Source organism: Myotis myotis, unplaced genomic scaffold (assembly GCF_014108235.1).
Source record: "Myotis myotis isolate mMyoMyo1 unplaced genomic scaffold, mMyoMyo1.p scaffold_m19_p_5, whole genome shotgun sequence".
NCBI lineage: Eukaryota > Metazoa > Chordata > Mammalia > Chiroptera > Vespertilionidae > Myotis > Myotis myotis.
This window is the reverse complement of record NW_023416357.1, coordinates 55,673,194-55,689,043: the sequence shown is the minus strand read 5'-3', so window position 1 is coordinate 55,689,043 and position 15,850 is coordinate 55,673,194. Positions and strand designations below refer to the sequence as shown.

At 41.9% G+C, this 15,850-nt stretch overlaps 1 protein-coding gene across 31 annotated transcripts in view; it reads right to left on the bottom strand.

Moving 5' to 3' along the window:
- The window catches only part of CAST (calpastatin), a 110,646-nt gene that overhangs the window by 29,084 nt on the left and 65,712 nt on the right, over positions 1-15,850 (bottom strand). For 25 of the 31 annotated variants that reach the window (XM_036308279.1, XM_036308286.1, XM_036308292.1 and 22 more), the window contains 12 exons: positions 15,216-15,299; positions 11,561-11,629; positions 10,262-10,360; positions 8,775-8,855; positions 8,536-8,634; positions 7,928-7,966; positions 7,346-7,438; positions 7,128-7,217; positions 5,904-6,005; positions 2,843-2,926; positions 1,853-1,900; positions 642-737 (listed from right to left, as the gene is read on the bottom strand). In XM_036308279.1, the coding sequence (XP_036164172.1) occupies positions 642-737; positions 1,853-1,900; positions 2,843-2,926; positions 5,904-6,005; positions 7,128-7,217; positions 7,346-7,438; positions 7,928-7,966; positions 8,536-8,634; positions 8,775-8,855; positions 10,262-10,360; positions 11,561-11,629; positions 15,216-15,299 (984 nt within the window). The remainder of the gene's footprint in view (positions 1-641; positions 738-1,852; positions 1,901-2,842; positions 2,927-5,903; positions 6,006-7,127; positions 7,218-7,345; positions 7,439-7,927; positions 7,967-8,535; positions 8,635-8,774; positions 8,856-10,261; positions 10,361-11,560; positions 11,630-15,215; positions 15,300-15,850) is intronic. The other 6 variants (XM_036308307.1, XM_036308289.1, XM_036308294.1 and 3 more) reach the window with 2 other exon arrangements.

Below are 15,850 nucleotides of genomic sequence, written 5' to 3'. Positions count from 1 at the left end.
CATATTTTAGCACAGCCTTAAAGGGATGACTAAGATGTGAGTTGATGTAGGATTAGGAGGGAAGGTTATTCCAGATGGAAGGAACCATGTGAGCAAAGCCATGGAGACACACGTTCAATGTCATAGTTTAGTGATGTGGGGATGCACCTGGGTAGAAAAGGAAGCTGGGGTCAGAACACATTAGCAGAAATTTTTCTTCTGTAGGAAATGGGTAGCTCCTGAAGGCTGGAGCAGGGGAACGACGTGACTACAAGCATGCTCAAGAAAGAATTCTGGTGGACATATAGGGTGGACTGGAAGGAGACTGAAGACAGAGGCCATTGCCATCTTGAGGAGAGTGGTGATGACGTTAGCTAGGTCAGTCACAGAGGCAAGAATAGAAAGGAAAGCATGGGTGTGAGCGCTTTCCTGCAGGAATAATTACAGGTCTTAAATTGCAAGAAAGTCAAGGTCAGCTTGGGGGAAGAAAGCACCTTCAGAAAAAGGCAAAACAAAAGCTGCGTGTAGAAAAAGACAGCATAATGGGCTTTCTTATTAACCACTTCATGGTAAAACACCTTCGGCATCATATTTTTAAGATTTTTAGAAAATCATTTAAAAACAAAACAAACAAAGCTAGAGACTTGTTTTTAGAAACATACTTCTGTTTTTTCAGTTGGCTTAGATGGTTTTTCTTTACATTTAGCCTGGTCAAAATCTTCCGAAAGCTCATCAATGAGTTCTGATTCACTCCGGGGCTGTAATACAAGAGACATTGTATATTATGAAGTTGGTATTTTCTACTTCATTAAAAAAAAGTTTTCATAGAGAATTTTTTCTGATTAACACAAATAGGGACGTATGAGATCTAAAACCAAGAGCAAACTTATTTTTTAAAATATTTTTGATTTTGAGAGAGGAGGGGAGAAGTACAGAAAGAAACATCAATGTGAACAAAAGCTAGTTTATAGAGGACATTTCATTTATCAATGTAATATAAGTGTTATGCAACAAATAAGGAATATTAGACACCTCAGTGCCACAAAAATGTTAATAGTTTAAAGTTTTCTTGACACTTCAATTACAGAGTAATTTTGCTCAAATAAAATTGCCTGTTCTTTCTAACGAAGATATGTGTAGTTTTTCTTTTGTGATTGCTTTTTCTCCTTCCCACTGACTTCCTGTCTGCATAAGTCAGAGGAAGAATTGAGTATGTTCTCCTCTCCTATGACTACGTGGGGTTTTGGCAGGAAAGTTGTGTTACCCTTAGTTCCTGCAGGTGGATTATCTGCTTCGGGCATGTGGTGATTTTGCCTAATAAGAGTAACCTATGACAGAATTCAAAATCGGGGCCCCGAGTTGGGCAGCCTGAATTTGGCTTCCTGGCCATGCTATGTTCTAACTGTGTAACTTAAGGCTATTTACACAATCTGTTTCCTCACCTGTAAAATGGGAATAATAATAGCACCTTCCTCTTTTAGTGATGACACAAAAAGACGGCATATGAAAGGCATCTAGCACAATGTCAGGCACATAGTAAGTGATTAATAAATGCTGCTGGTTGATACCAAACCAACTTAAGTGATGGCAGTGCGGAATCATTAGAGTATTTGCTGCTGTGATTAGAATCAAACTCAAGTAAAGTGTTAATCTGATTTAAGGGCCTCTTGACATTAGCTCCTAATGTGCAGGGGATGTCACCTCGCAATGTATAACAGTCTAGTGCTAATCCATGAGGAAAATAAATATGTGAAAAAGGAGTCACAGATCTGTGCCAAGTGTTGCTATCCTTATCCTTCTGTCACAATTATCTGAATTCATACTTTACAGCTCTACTGTTCTGTAAGTATCCAGAAAAAACTTATTTCCCAACCTTGGATTTTTCTTCAGGCTCTGGCAATAGTGGTTTTCCATCTTTATCCTGCAAATGAAATTGAAAATTCATTGAAAACTAAATAGAAACTTTTGCTTTCATATCCCATTATGTTTGTCTTGGAAAATTGCAGGATATGAGGAGAGAGCTTTTTTCTACTCATAATTGAGTGAATTTCTATTTCAGATTTATTTATAAAGTATCAGAATAAAAGTTTGAGTTGTAAAAATCAAGAGACCAAATATCAAATATAATGCACATTTACTTTTCTTTAAAAGTTGCTTTAAAAATTTTACCTATTCAATAGGAAAACTGAATTTAAAATATCTTCGGAAGAAAGGTGCTACTACATTAGTGAAATATATATATTTTTAAGTGCCAATTTTCCAACCCAGGGTGAAGAGGTAGATATTATTCCTAAAATACTGTTTTAGTTTTTTTGGATATAAGGTTTCACAATTTAGAGTATTTCTAAAAGTGAAAAACTTTTCATCTATGAACATATGTGAGAATCACAACTATTTTCTATCATACGTTTATGTGATTACTTCAAAGACATTTTACAGCTATAATTACAGGAATTCGTCCACCATTCTTACCTCAAAACAAAACCTTAACTGAGGACAATGATAAACAGCCTACGTTTCTATCCACCACTGAGATCTATGGTGCTTTTATCCAGATAGCAGTTAGAGAAAAAAGTATTCCCAGATTGTCCCTTCTGCTTTAAGGTAAAGGACCTACGTCAAGTATTGTAAATAGTAGAAAAGCTTGAATTTGTGGGAATTTTAATTACCACTTGGTCACTACTTAGGAAACCATCCCTTAGGGGGTCCGACTCTAGAGAGCAGAGATGAAAGGGTCCAGGGCGCTCAGAGTTAGCATAGAAACCAAAACAGACATGTCCTCCCGCTTCCTGGGACAGACACCCAAACCGCCACGGAAAGCCAGAGGCGTGCGCTGCTGTGTGTGCCATGGCTAACAACGTACCATGGCTGGTTTCAATCTGTACTCCTCTGGGACTGTTTCGTCATCTTCACCACACTTTTCTCGTTTCTCTTCTTTGGATTTTGCCTGATGAAAATGGAGACAATAAAATACGTAAACATTTGGGTAATATATGTAAAACAAGATGGTATCACTTTATGTACTTCGTAGGTGGTATAGAGAAGACCAATTCAGACAAAAGTGTCTGTAAGGGCTTTGCAAACCACAAAGCAAAGACTGTGGTGAGTGGCTTTGAGGAAGGCAGCAAGTGGGGTGACTGAGAAAAACAGCCAGGAATCCCGGGGAGGTGACCCAGCCCTGCTCTCAGGCACTGCATGACCTCGGGGAGCCACTTAGTCTTTCTTTGGCTCAGTGTCTTCAGCTATAAAATGGGCCTACGAATAATCCTTACCCAGCTACTGACTGGTAAGGATCGCCAGAGGAAAGTGAATAAAATATCCTATGGGACAGTCAGGCACAGTGCAGAAGTTAGTTGCAATTATTTCAACAGCCTTCATCTTTCTTCCTCAATGAGGCAGTTCTGTACCGGGGAGAAACCCAATCCTCCCGAGTGTTAACCACAGCTCGGAAACGGGAGAAGCAGCCCATCACCAATCCTGGCTGATCCATGGACAGCTAGCTTTGCCTCTTTTACAAGGACTCCCTTCAATATCACCAGGGCTTCACTCGATCAGTGAACCATGAACTACCAACTCCATTAGACATAAAAGGGCACAGTAGTTCTATAATAGATCGCTGGCTCCCAGGATATATGTAACATCTGCATTTTAAACAACTGGGGAGTAAGGCGAGGTTCCGTGATATGTCACAATGTGTACTATAGCAAGGCACAGTTTTAAACCCCAAACCAATGAGCTCCTGGGCACAAAGGTGGGCAGGTGTCACTCAGCAAATTCCAGCTCAACCCACTGCTCCCACCTACATCTCAGCCGAAGATTGTACTTCTCCATTGAATGATTAGTTAATTGATTCATTTAAAAAGATTAAGCACTTTAATAAACCAGGCACTCTTCTAGGCTCTGGGATAGTTTTATTGTTCTATATATGTTCTACAGTTTTATATGTTTTATAGCATAACAACTCTCAATAAGGGATGAAAGTTGTGTGTTTTTTTAACATTTCCAGTTATATTCTGCAGATATGGAAGAAGGCCTATGATTAGTGGTTCTCCTCAATTCAGAGATTAGTGGGGTCTCCGCCTATAAACCAGCCTTCCCGAAAGGCACGGTCACCTGTTTTGTAGGACTGGGCCCAGCCCCCCCCCCCCCAATCCCCACTTTCGCTCAGGCCTGCCCACAAGGAGAAGTACCTGCCCAGCTAGATCCTTTCTATTCCTTTGATCTTTATATTCTTTAAATGCCTGCACTGTAGGCATGGGAAGTAAATGTTTACTCAATTGAAATAGCGCCAGACTAGGTAACTACACATAGAAATGGGGGAGGTGACTAATGAAGTATCATTATAAATATTATTTTGTGTTACGATACCTTATAAAAATGACCAGTAGGCATGGGCCCCTTCTCTGAAGCACTATGTAATTTTTGCTCAGAGAGCTCCGGTGGAATGTACAGCGTGGCTGTGCACTCCTGTAGGACGTGCTCTTTACCAGTCTTATCCCACCAGACTACCCAGGAAGCAACGCATTCATCATCAGATAGTAAGCCATTACACTATTTAACTTATTGTTACAGCTATTTACCTAATTTTAATCCCTCTAAGACTCTTTTTGTCCTGGGATTTATGTTGATACCTTCCCTCCCCTAATGACCATCTCATTAAATCACCCTAATTATCTGTAAGAAGCCCGAGGCTCATGGCCATGGAGCCTCTGGTGGTGGACCCCCAGCTCAACTTGGGCTGGCACCCCGCCTCCTGGGTTCTGCCTGGCCCACTCTTTACTTTAGACGGGGCTTCTGTCCAGCTCCCAGCAATGTGCACCCGCCTTGTGTTTTAATCAGTTTCCTTTCTTCCCCATACATTACTTGGTCCTGGAAGACGGGGGCCGCCTCCCCTGCTCCCTTGTGTTCGCCTTCACCAAGCATGTTGTGCCACACTGCATCTGGTGAGCCCTCGAGGAAAGTCGAAGATAGAAACTGGCCCATTCTGGACCAGGGGGGTCCCAGACTCAGGGAGAGTTGCTGGGAGTCCGTGAGACTCGCCTTCCCCAGGGAGTCAGAACAGGAAGTGACAGCAGAGGCAGTGGCATTGTGACAGCAGCACCTGCCAGCTCCACCCCCACCCCCACCCCCCAGCTGACAGGGCCCAAGCTGCACATCCATGCCCGCCCACCCCCCATCTATGCCCCCCCCCCCCCACAACACACACACACACTGCCTTGCTGGGAATGTCCCAGGGCAATTCTCGTCTGTCCTCTTTCCCCCACAGGACTCAGTTGAAAATGCTTTAAAAATTGTAATATTAAAACTCCACTCAATACAAGCTTGCCTTGGCTTTGTTAAGATCTTGTTAAGTGAGGTGGGATAAAAACTGCCCAGCATCATGCTCTAAGCACAAGGCAGTTTCAGTTACAGAGTAATTGCTGCTGGATTTTATTCTAATTTGAGACAAATTTTCAACATCTTTCCTCACAGTTATAAAAACAAAAAAAAGGAACTCCCTACCCACCTACAGTCACCTACTTCTCTCCTTATAAACAGGGTCACCCCACACCCTTCTGAAAATACAAATTTCCAATTTCCATAAGAGTAGACAAACCTATTTCTCAACAGCCCACTGCCTCCATGTTATCTTGTTTAGTCAGTTGTCATTCAAGCGTTGGCAGAGGAGATTAGTGTTAACTTTAAATATTAAAATTCTAGATGGTTTTTAAGACAAACACTCAAATATCCTTCTTGGCTGCTAACTCCCCAGCCAGAAGTCTCTAAGTGACCCAGAGACCCTGAAAGTAAGGCAGAATGAAGAATAGTCCATTTCAACTCTCCAATAAAATAAAAGTCAGGCAATCATTTGAAACATGCATAACATATTCAGTTTTGTAACCTGCAGACTACCATGCTCTGTATATGAACTCGAAGGTCAGTACCTCGTCGACTTCCTCAATGGAGCTGAGGTCGAGCTCGGGTTCCGACTTCCGGCGGCCCAGCGAAGCCGAAAGAGCCTCCAGTGCCTGGTCGCTCATTGCGTCCTGTGACAAAGCAAAGATTCTGCCCATTAAAAAGAGAGCATCTCCTCAACCTGAACAATCCATCCACTTCTTTGTGAAATACACATTTTAAATCTCAAAGATGAATCATGGGTTGGGGATGGACTTTAGGAAGGCAAGTTTATCTGAAACCTAGCAAAAGAAAGAAAGAATAAAAAAAAACTTACCAGTGAGTGGAAATGGGGGCTAAGACTCTTTCTACAGTAACGGTGGTCCCAGGGGCACTGCACCTCTTCCTTAGCAAGCTAGACCTATCACTGTAATCATAACTGTGCCATTATAAAATACCCATGTCAAAATAAAAGCTGCAAAAAGCGAACTTTCACTATCCTGCTTTTCTTTTTCTAAAAATGACTTCTGGCAACCCTGTCCTTGAGCAAAGCAGCTAAGCCCAGAAAGCAGGGGGACCCGGGGTGGCCCCCGCCGCCTTCTTCTCGGCAGGCACCAAGGCTGCTCCCTGTGGGAACACCCACTCTCCGGGGTGTGGTGCTCTCACGGCTCCCCCGCCAGCCAGATAAAAATAAACTGTCCCCTCCAGGAGGGGAGAGGCAGAGCGCCCTGACAGCAACCGCTCCTCTCATTATCTGGACTCTCTGCACACGGGCACGCTTTCTCCTGCAGCCCAGAGCTGGAGGACCACAGCTCAGGGTTGGTGAGAATCAGTCCACATTGACTGTGGCTAAGCGAGGTGGACAGAAGCAGCTACAACAAGACCCCTCGAGTGGCTTCACCGGGCTCCGACTCCTTGAGGAAACCACGTTGAAGATTGTATGTCCCAAGAGTGTCATTTCTCCGGCGTCCTGCCCTCTGTGCATTGGAATGGTAAGATAGTCTTAATTCACAATCAAGAAGACTGTGCTGAAATCTCCCATAAACTGCTGCAGAAACAAGGAAGACCTGGCTGGAGGTGATGGGTATCGCCCCAATTGATCTCACTGCTCCACAGACCTTCGGGGAGAAATACGCCCTGCCTCCCCCTCCCTCCACCTCCCCCTGATTCGTAATACACTTTTGGGATTGTCTGGCATCAGCTACATCAGCATCAGGAAGGCAGCTGCTGTCCCTCGAAACATGGTTATTTTCCAAAAAGTAATTAATTTATACCTTCTCCACCTTTCTTTTTTTCTCATGGGGCGGAGCAGCACTTCTGATTACTCCGGCTGACTGAGCTTTTAAAACTTCTCCCGTAGATTTCTGAAAAACAAAATACAAAAGATTAAATGTGCAGAGGAGGGAAATGTAATAACCAAAACTAGAAAGCTGTTGTTCTAAAGTTCGGGAGGGCTTCTAACAAGTTCCCCTAATAACATTCAGCACAATACCTCTTTCTCAGTTTCCTTCCCACCAGTGGTAGGAGAGCTGCAGGTGAAGTCAGATGACAAGGCATCGATGGCGTCATCGGGCCCCGGGGGTTTCTAAAGAAACAGAGACCAGGATGGGTATCACGGGGGAATCATTCAAGCGAAGGATCAGATTATACACCCAGCAAAGGAAGAACGTACTCTGGCAATTCCTTTACCACCGAAGGAGACGTGTTAGTAAGATATCTCAGATGAAAGCCTATGTCTGGTAGGGAATGGGTTTTGCACTATTATTTTTCTGTTCCCTCTTCTAAATGTATTACATGTTAAGATATTCCCATCCTATTTTTATTAACATTTATTTTATCCTAAAACTTCCTGGGCTCCATTTCTCTTCCTCTCAAAAACACAAACAAAAATCCATATGAAACCAATGAGCACTGACACAACCCCCACATCCTCTCCCTTTCTCTGAACAGACGAAAACTTCATCTGATTTAGAGGTTACTTTAGCCATAAAATACGGTATTGATAGCCCTATCCACCAACCAAAGATACAAAAAATGTCCATTTGGATCTTAGAAGACATTTATGTAAACTCACCGGAGAGTCTGGAGGAGGCCTTGTGATCCCTTCTTTTTTCTGAAACAAACATCAATTTGATAATGTTGAGAAGGCAAGAGTAATCCTTATAATCAGCAAAATGTGTTACTCAGTGACTGTATGGGTTGAATTATGTCCTCCCCAAAAGCATATTATTGAAGCCCTAATCATAAGCATCTCAGACTACGACTGTGTTTGGAAATAGAGCCTTTAAAGAGGTAACTGAGTCTGGCCAGTGTGGTTGATTGTCGACCCATGAACCAGGAGGTCATGCCCAGGTTGCAGGCTTGATCCCCAGTGGTGGGCGTGCAGCAGGCAATTGATCAGTAATTCTCTCTTATCATTGATATTTCTATCTCTCTCTCCCTCTCCCTTCCTCTCTGAAATCAATAAAAATATGCACTTAAAAAAAGAGAGATAACTGAGGTTACATGAGGACATTAGGATAAGCTAATCCAATATAACTAGTGTTCTTATAAAATGGGGAAATATGGACCAGAGATACAGAGGGAAGACCACATGAAGAGATACAGGGAGAAGATAGCTCTCTACCAGCCAGGGAGAGAGGTCTCCATAAGACTTTCAGAAGGAACCAACTATGCCCAGACCTTGATTCCAGTCTCCCAGCTTCCAGAACAGTGAGACAATATATTTCTGTTGGGTAAGCCATCCAGGCTGTGATTCTTTGTTATGGCAGCCGTGGAAAACTAATACAGTGAATGTCATAGTAATGAACTTTTTATCTGCCCATTTTATTTTCTAAATTTAAAAAATTATAACTATATTGATGTGATAACGAATATATTCCAAAAGGAAATAGTAAAGTAAAAGTAAATGATTAACTTACATCCAAAAGTTCCCTGTATTTTGGAGGAATTGAGCCTTCTCTTTTACCCAATTCCTCTATGTAGATAGAAGTCATGGGATCCTGTAATAAAATCACACATTTAGATACATTATATAATTAATTATCTGAGAATGTTATATTCATATTCTGAAACCAAAGTACTATTCCATTCTTAATTCATGAAACTATTGAAGTAAGATATAAATTATTAAGATGCCAATACTTTATACAACTCTGAAATTTGTTTACACAAATACCTCCCCTTATTTAAATAGCTTAACCCATATGTGATGCTAGAAAATATTCAAATCACTATATTAAATTTGATTCCTATATTAAAATACATTGGATTTTAAATGTTTTTCATTGTCTGATGTTTCCAATTCATACAAAAATACAGTTAAAAACAATAAATTTCTATATAACCCAACACCCAACTCTATCAGATCTATAGTCATTCTTATGTAATTTCTTCAAAACAATTAGAATGATGTCTCCTGTTTGGCCCTTTCCAATCCCATTCCCGTTCCTTGTTAACCAGAGATAGCTACTAATGTGAACTTTAAGGGTATCATACCCACCCACTGAAAGTGGAGCATATTTTAAAACGGTTATGCTACATGTAGGCATCCACAAACAATTTACAGCATTACTTTGCATATTTTCAAATGTTATATAAATGATATCATATTCAACATTATGTGTTTATAATGCATCCATGTTGGTAAATGAATAATTTGTTTTAATCACTATAAAAGCATCCCATTTTATTATCTTGTCTCCTGTTGAACACAACCATTTCCAAATGTTTCAGCTGTTCTCATCACTCCTTGTGCAGGCGTGCAAGGCTCCCTCTGGGGACTTGCTGGCGGAAGGGTATGCACATAGTCAGCATCCATGAGCTCCAGGTGAGCTGTTAATCTAATAAGTGTGAAGTGACTCCTCTCCATGTTGTAGTATCACTTTCCTAATTACTAGGGACACTTGCATTTTGTTTTAGCCCAGCAAGTTTTCTCCTAATTTTCTACTGGATTGTCTTTTTCTCACTTTTTAAAATTCTTCGTAAATTCTGGCACAAATCCTTTGTGGTGTCTGTTGCAAATATTTCCTTCCAGTCTATGGTATGTCTTTTTCTTTAAATAAAATGTCATATAATTTTCTTGCTTTTAAGGAATTAGGAATAGGGATGAAGAGAGGATGGTAAATATCTAGAAATCAAAATAAATCCAAGTCCAATCTCAAGGACAGAAAGGTATTTGTGGCCCAAAGGACTATATGCCAGGAATAATCTCAGCACAGACAATTAATAAATGTTTCCTGCGTCAACAGCCATTCCATCCCAACACTAATTTCAGTTGCTGTTACTGACACTGACACCGTCCTATCTCTCTCCAAGTAACAGAATACCAAGTGGACTTTGTGCATCATGACCTTATTTTGCTCTCCTACCCTAAGAGTGAATCTTTACAGATATTAAGATCACTTACTGAAACTTCAGGTCCAGTATATGTTGTGTTATCGTGTTCAGTTTCTTCAGGTTCTCCCAACGTGTCTACTAAGTCATCCAGAGCAGCATCCATGCCTGACTGGAAAGAAGAGAGAGCAGATATTTAAACGTTATTTGTTACACATACTCCACTTTTGATTTTTTAAAACTACAAAACACCAATCTGTGTAGAAAAATACCAAACACCAAAACTTCTTCAAATATCAAATAGTTAAAATCTGGTCTTAGGGTTTCAGGGAAAACGGGAGGAGGAGGGGGGTGTTGGATAAAAGAGGGTGAAGAGATTAGCCAAAGAACATATATGTATAATGCATAGATACAGACAACAGTGTGGTGAAGGCTGGGGGAGAGGGTGGACAAAGGTGGGGGGAGGAGAACGGAAGACATCTGTAATAGGGTCAACAATTTTTTAAAAAATAATGAAAATGGAAGCAAGAAATATTTACACGTATTGAAGAGAAAGAAGTCTTTTGAGAAAAAAAGGCAGAAACACTCTAAAATATGACAAGATAATGGCCTATTTGAGACTATATAATTTATAACTAATTTAAAGAAAAATTTAGCAATGCAAGGCTTAAAGAAAAAAGTACACTTTATTATTTAGTAAAAATAACTTTTCAAAAAAATTTATCTTGCCCGGCCGGCGTGGCTCAGTGGTTGAGCATCGACCTAGGAACCAGGAGGTACGGTTTGATTCCAAAGTCAGGGCACATGCCTGGGGTGTGGGCTTATATCAGTATAATGAAAGAATGCCTCCATTCTAATTTTGAGGTTAAGAATGACTCACTGTGAAGGATAACCTGAATTTAAAGGGGAAAACAACAATTTGGCGAAAGACTTTTCACTGTTTAACTCAGATTAATTAGTAAGAATAACTACTATATTAACACTATAATTTTAGAAATTCCCCTGGTAATGTACTAGACTTTGGGGCCTGCTAGCTTTAGCCTGATTAAACTAGGAATTTCAGAGTGAAGAAGTACCTGGCATTCTTTAGTGATACCCCTGGTTAAAGCAGATATATTTGCAGGAGAGAAAGTGGAATGAGAACTTCATGGGATGTAACTGGAGTTTTCAGAACAGAGGGTTATACTATAAAATGTTACAAACATATGTGGGAAAACCACACTTTCAACCCAGTTATATTAGCTTGAAACAGCTGATTAAAAAGATCCTTTCAGGTGCCCCCACCTCATATTGTCTGGCCTCAAGAAATGAGATCACGATAGAGAGACTGTGAGTAAATATCTTAGGCAGAAATGCACTGCTCTCTTCATACCTTTCCAGATGGTTCACCCGGTTTGGACTCAACTGGTACAGCCGACATTAATGATTTATTTTCTTCTTTCTGGTGGAGGTTTAGAAAGGAATAAAAACGTTTTCACATACATTTATAAAATTCAATAATATTACATATATTAAAATGAATTCAATATAATATTAATAGCATTGATCATATACTGAATCTGCTCAGTGCTAGACACTATGTTGTATGTGTTATGCCCTTTTTCAGAACAGCATAAATAATATTAATAAATCATAACATAAATTAGTGATGTGGAAATCAAGGCTCAGAGAGGTTAAGTAACTTTTTCCAGGTCACACAGTCAAAAAACAGAACCAAGATGTGAATCCAGAACTGCCCATCTCTTTCTTCACTACTCTTGGTTGCCTCTCCTGGGGCCCACAGCCAGTGTCTGTGGGTCCCATAAATTCTTTCTGTAAGTGTCCACTTCCTCTAGCTGTTGCTATATCAATCTCTGCTCCCCACACAACAAGACCTCCACACACCTTGGTTTGGTATCTCATCACCTACTCTTCCCTTTATTTCCCCAAAATGAATTTCCTTCCTACCAGCACTTCCGTTGCTCTATCAATGATTGCCAATAACTTTCCAATCTGTGATTTCATGCCGTTACCCAGACCCTGGCAAGGACCCCTCTATGACTCTCACCTCCCACAGCAGCCATGACCAAGCACCATCCTGGGTCTACTCGGGCGTTTGTGCCCCCTGTTCTCTGCCGCCTCTGGCATCTCTTCTGCTTTACCCCCAACTGCACACGGTCTACACATTTCTGCCTGTGCTGGTGGTCCGGTCCAAGACCATTCTCTAGGGCCAGGGGCCAAATGCTTTCAGGGCCTGGCAGCAACTCAATGGGCGATGCTGCCAGGATGAAGACAATAGGAAACTATGTCCCATTTGCCAGCCCCTGAATTCTGGGCAGCAGAGTCTGGAGGCGGAGCGCACAGACTCCAACTGCCTGGGTTTGCACCCGGACAAGCACTGGCTGCACCTCAGTGTCCTCACGTTTGTTCCATCTCAGAGAGTGACTGCACCTACCTCAGGGGCTGTGAGGATTAGGTAAATGAGTCTATAAAGTGTGAGAGCCAGTGTTTGCACATACTGAGCCCTTTCTAAGTGCTTAATTTAAGAAAGTGTTAAATAAATGACTGCGACTGTCACAGTAAAAACAAGGGGGGCGGTGGGGGAGAGCCTGGCCTGGTGGCTCAGTTGGTTGCAGCGCCCTCCTGTACACCAAAAAGGTTGTGGTTTGATTCCCATCTGGGCACGGATGGGAGGTCACCGCCCTCACACCGTTGTTTGGCTTTCTGTCTCCCTCCCTTCCTCTCTCTCTCTCAAGTCAATAAACATACCCTTGGGTGAAGATTTAAAAAATACTGTGGGAGCCATCCCCAAGTCTCTCTCTCCCCCTTCTTCGCTACTCCAAAACAGTATTCTAATTGCCTGACTACACATCTTTCTTGGGACACCTCAAACCCATTCAGCCTGTCCAAAACCAAACACCACGTTTCCTCCTCAACCAATTCCTCTGGTGAACTGTGTCCACCTCCCAGTGGCAACCAGGGGCCGGCTCACAGTTTCAGGAGGCACTCACTCTCCCTGCCCTGGCAGAAGCCCTCACCTTAGGGTTACCACCCTAGCCCCTACAGACTCGAGCCCCAGGTTAGCCTGAGATTTTCTTTACCTTTGCCCAATCATTCCCTAAAACCTGAAGAATTTACCTCTGCAATGCCTCCTCCCTTTCTCCCCACTAGTTTATTCTATCTCAGCTCGCATTTACACTAAATTAGGATTCACCAGGACTACTGGAACAGCCCCTGACCAACCTCCCACCCTCCTATCTGTAGTCCCCCTGTGGTCACTTTCACAATCCTTTTGCAGTTTGGTGTTAATGGCTCCGCTTGCTGCATCTGTTCTCTAATCTCTTTCACACTGTTTATCCTCTGCCTGTTGAATCACTAACTCCCCTTAGCAGTCTCCACAGCAACACCTCAACCTGTCCTTCTGGTCTTACAGCCCCACTGCTCACCGCCCGGCGCTTCACCCAACACTGGAATGCACGCTGCTCCCAGAACACATCTTCTCCTTTTCCATGTCGATGCCTTTGCAAGCCTGCAATCCAGGCTATGCTTCCACGCCCCACTCAGACTGGATCTACTCAAGGTCCCTGTGGATTCCTGCAGTCGGGACCTATTCTGTCCTCACCAAACAGCTCCCTGTCTCAGCCTGCCTTGAACTGCAGCTGAGGCAGAGTGTCTTCTTCCCACCCCTAGATGGCCAGCCTGCAGTGCAGCGCGGGCGTCACACACAGTGCTTTCAGCCTGGTACGCACTAACAAAAATAACTTAAAAAATGCAGATCTGATCAAGCCCATGTTATGGGAGACAAATCAGAGGCAAAGAAAAGTGATTTACCAGCTCAAATCGGTGCAAACTAGAATTCCATATAAACCTCTCCTAATTTTATTTTTCAGATTTCACTGATAACTCTAATTTATATCTAAAATTTAAATTTTTGCTTAATTTTAAAATCTGTTCTATCAGATCTAATCCTCTGTCTTAAATCCACCTTTCTTTCAAATCATTTCATCAACATGAGAGAGTAACGTGTACCCCTTGGATGGGTTGGGGGTAGGGGTCTCAAGTGGTCTACTGCAAGAAAATACTTTTTAAACTAAAGTTGGGTATTTTCATTTAAAAGTGTATATAAAGTTTACCATTACACTCTAAGATATCTGCATTTATTTGAACAAAAACAATGTGCATTTTCTCCCCAAATCTGAGAAAAATTAGATATTTCGGGCAGATGTGCCATAATCTATCCTACGACTTTCCTTACCATTGAGCCTTCAGGAGAATATCTTTTCTATTGCGAGAAGCAGGAAAATAGGTAAGTACATATTCCTTTCTATTTTCATCTTCTCATTATTGCTTCAATTACTTATTTGTGTTTCCAGAGAAATAAGTACTAGCATTTCTAAGGGAGATCGCTCCACATGGATAACACTCTATTGCATGAGTAGAAACACAGACTACTTCTCAGCTTACATTTCCCAAGCAAGAATCTTAATTGGCTCATCAAGGACCTAAGGAAAAATTGCCCATAACTGGCCAGAAGGGTATATACATTCTCTTCTGAGGGGGTTTATGTTGTCCCCTTGGAAAACCTCCCATATCAATTCATGTAGATGTTGTGACTATTCATGGTTTACAAGGAATAAACTTGTTGACAATTCAGAGTAATGCCATTCAAATGCTCACGGCAATTTTATTTGCTTTATTTCAAGCCTATACATCTTGAAGGCAGGCTCTGAGTCAACCCACATGTCAATTTCCTCAATCCTGATACCTGGCCTTATACAAGGCAGGTGACCAATAAATATTTATTGAATATATGGATTTTAAAATCAATTTCAGTATTCTGCTCACTCTATATCCCTCAGCTACGTGATCCTCTTCACAAATATATGAACAATGTTCAGTTTTGAGTGTGGCAGCACCAGAACCCTAAACGGTCAGTGAGAGCCAGCGGTAAAGCCCAGGGAGAATGGGACTCCCCTGAGTACGTTTCTCACGAGAGACTGATAAGCATCGGGCCCACGCACACCCCCTGTCTGCCTGTGTGTGCTCACCTTGTCGTCTGACTTGCCAGAGGCCACAACCACACCAGCAGTAGCAGCAGCAGCACTCTTTCCACCTGTGTCCTGAGATTTAGTCTAAGGAGGAGGATGAAAGATGAACAGAACTCAGTCTCTTTGAGTGATTGTTTTTGAGATTATGCATTTTTCAAATGTCACTGCTAAGCCAGTTTGCCCTTGTGGACATCTTGTATAGGAAAGGTCACTAGCTTCCGCTGAACATGATGCAACGTTGAGCACCAACCCCATGAGGCTGGACTCTGAGCTTACAGAGTCCGTGCAGGTAACACAAATAGTAAAGTGGGCCAGGGAGGGACTGTGGTAAATTAGAGCACATATACCAGGTGTCAAGCTCTCGTCAATTCTTGCCACGTGAGCCCACTGTTGCCAAGTATCCTGATTTTTCTAGAGAAGCTAGACATTTTGATTTTATGTGAAATATTCTGACTTTGTCGGTAGCTAATTTAAATAATATTGTAAGCCAAACAAAATACACCTGAACAAAACACACATGAGCTGCCTTTAACTGGTGGGCCAGAGATTACAATCTCTGATACGAAGTACACTGTTAAGCAGGACTGGTTCTTGTCTTGCAAGAGCTATCAGTGGGAAAGTTCCTCTCATATTTG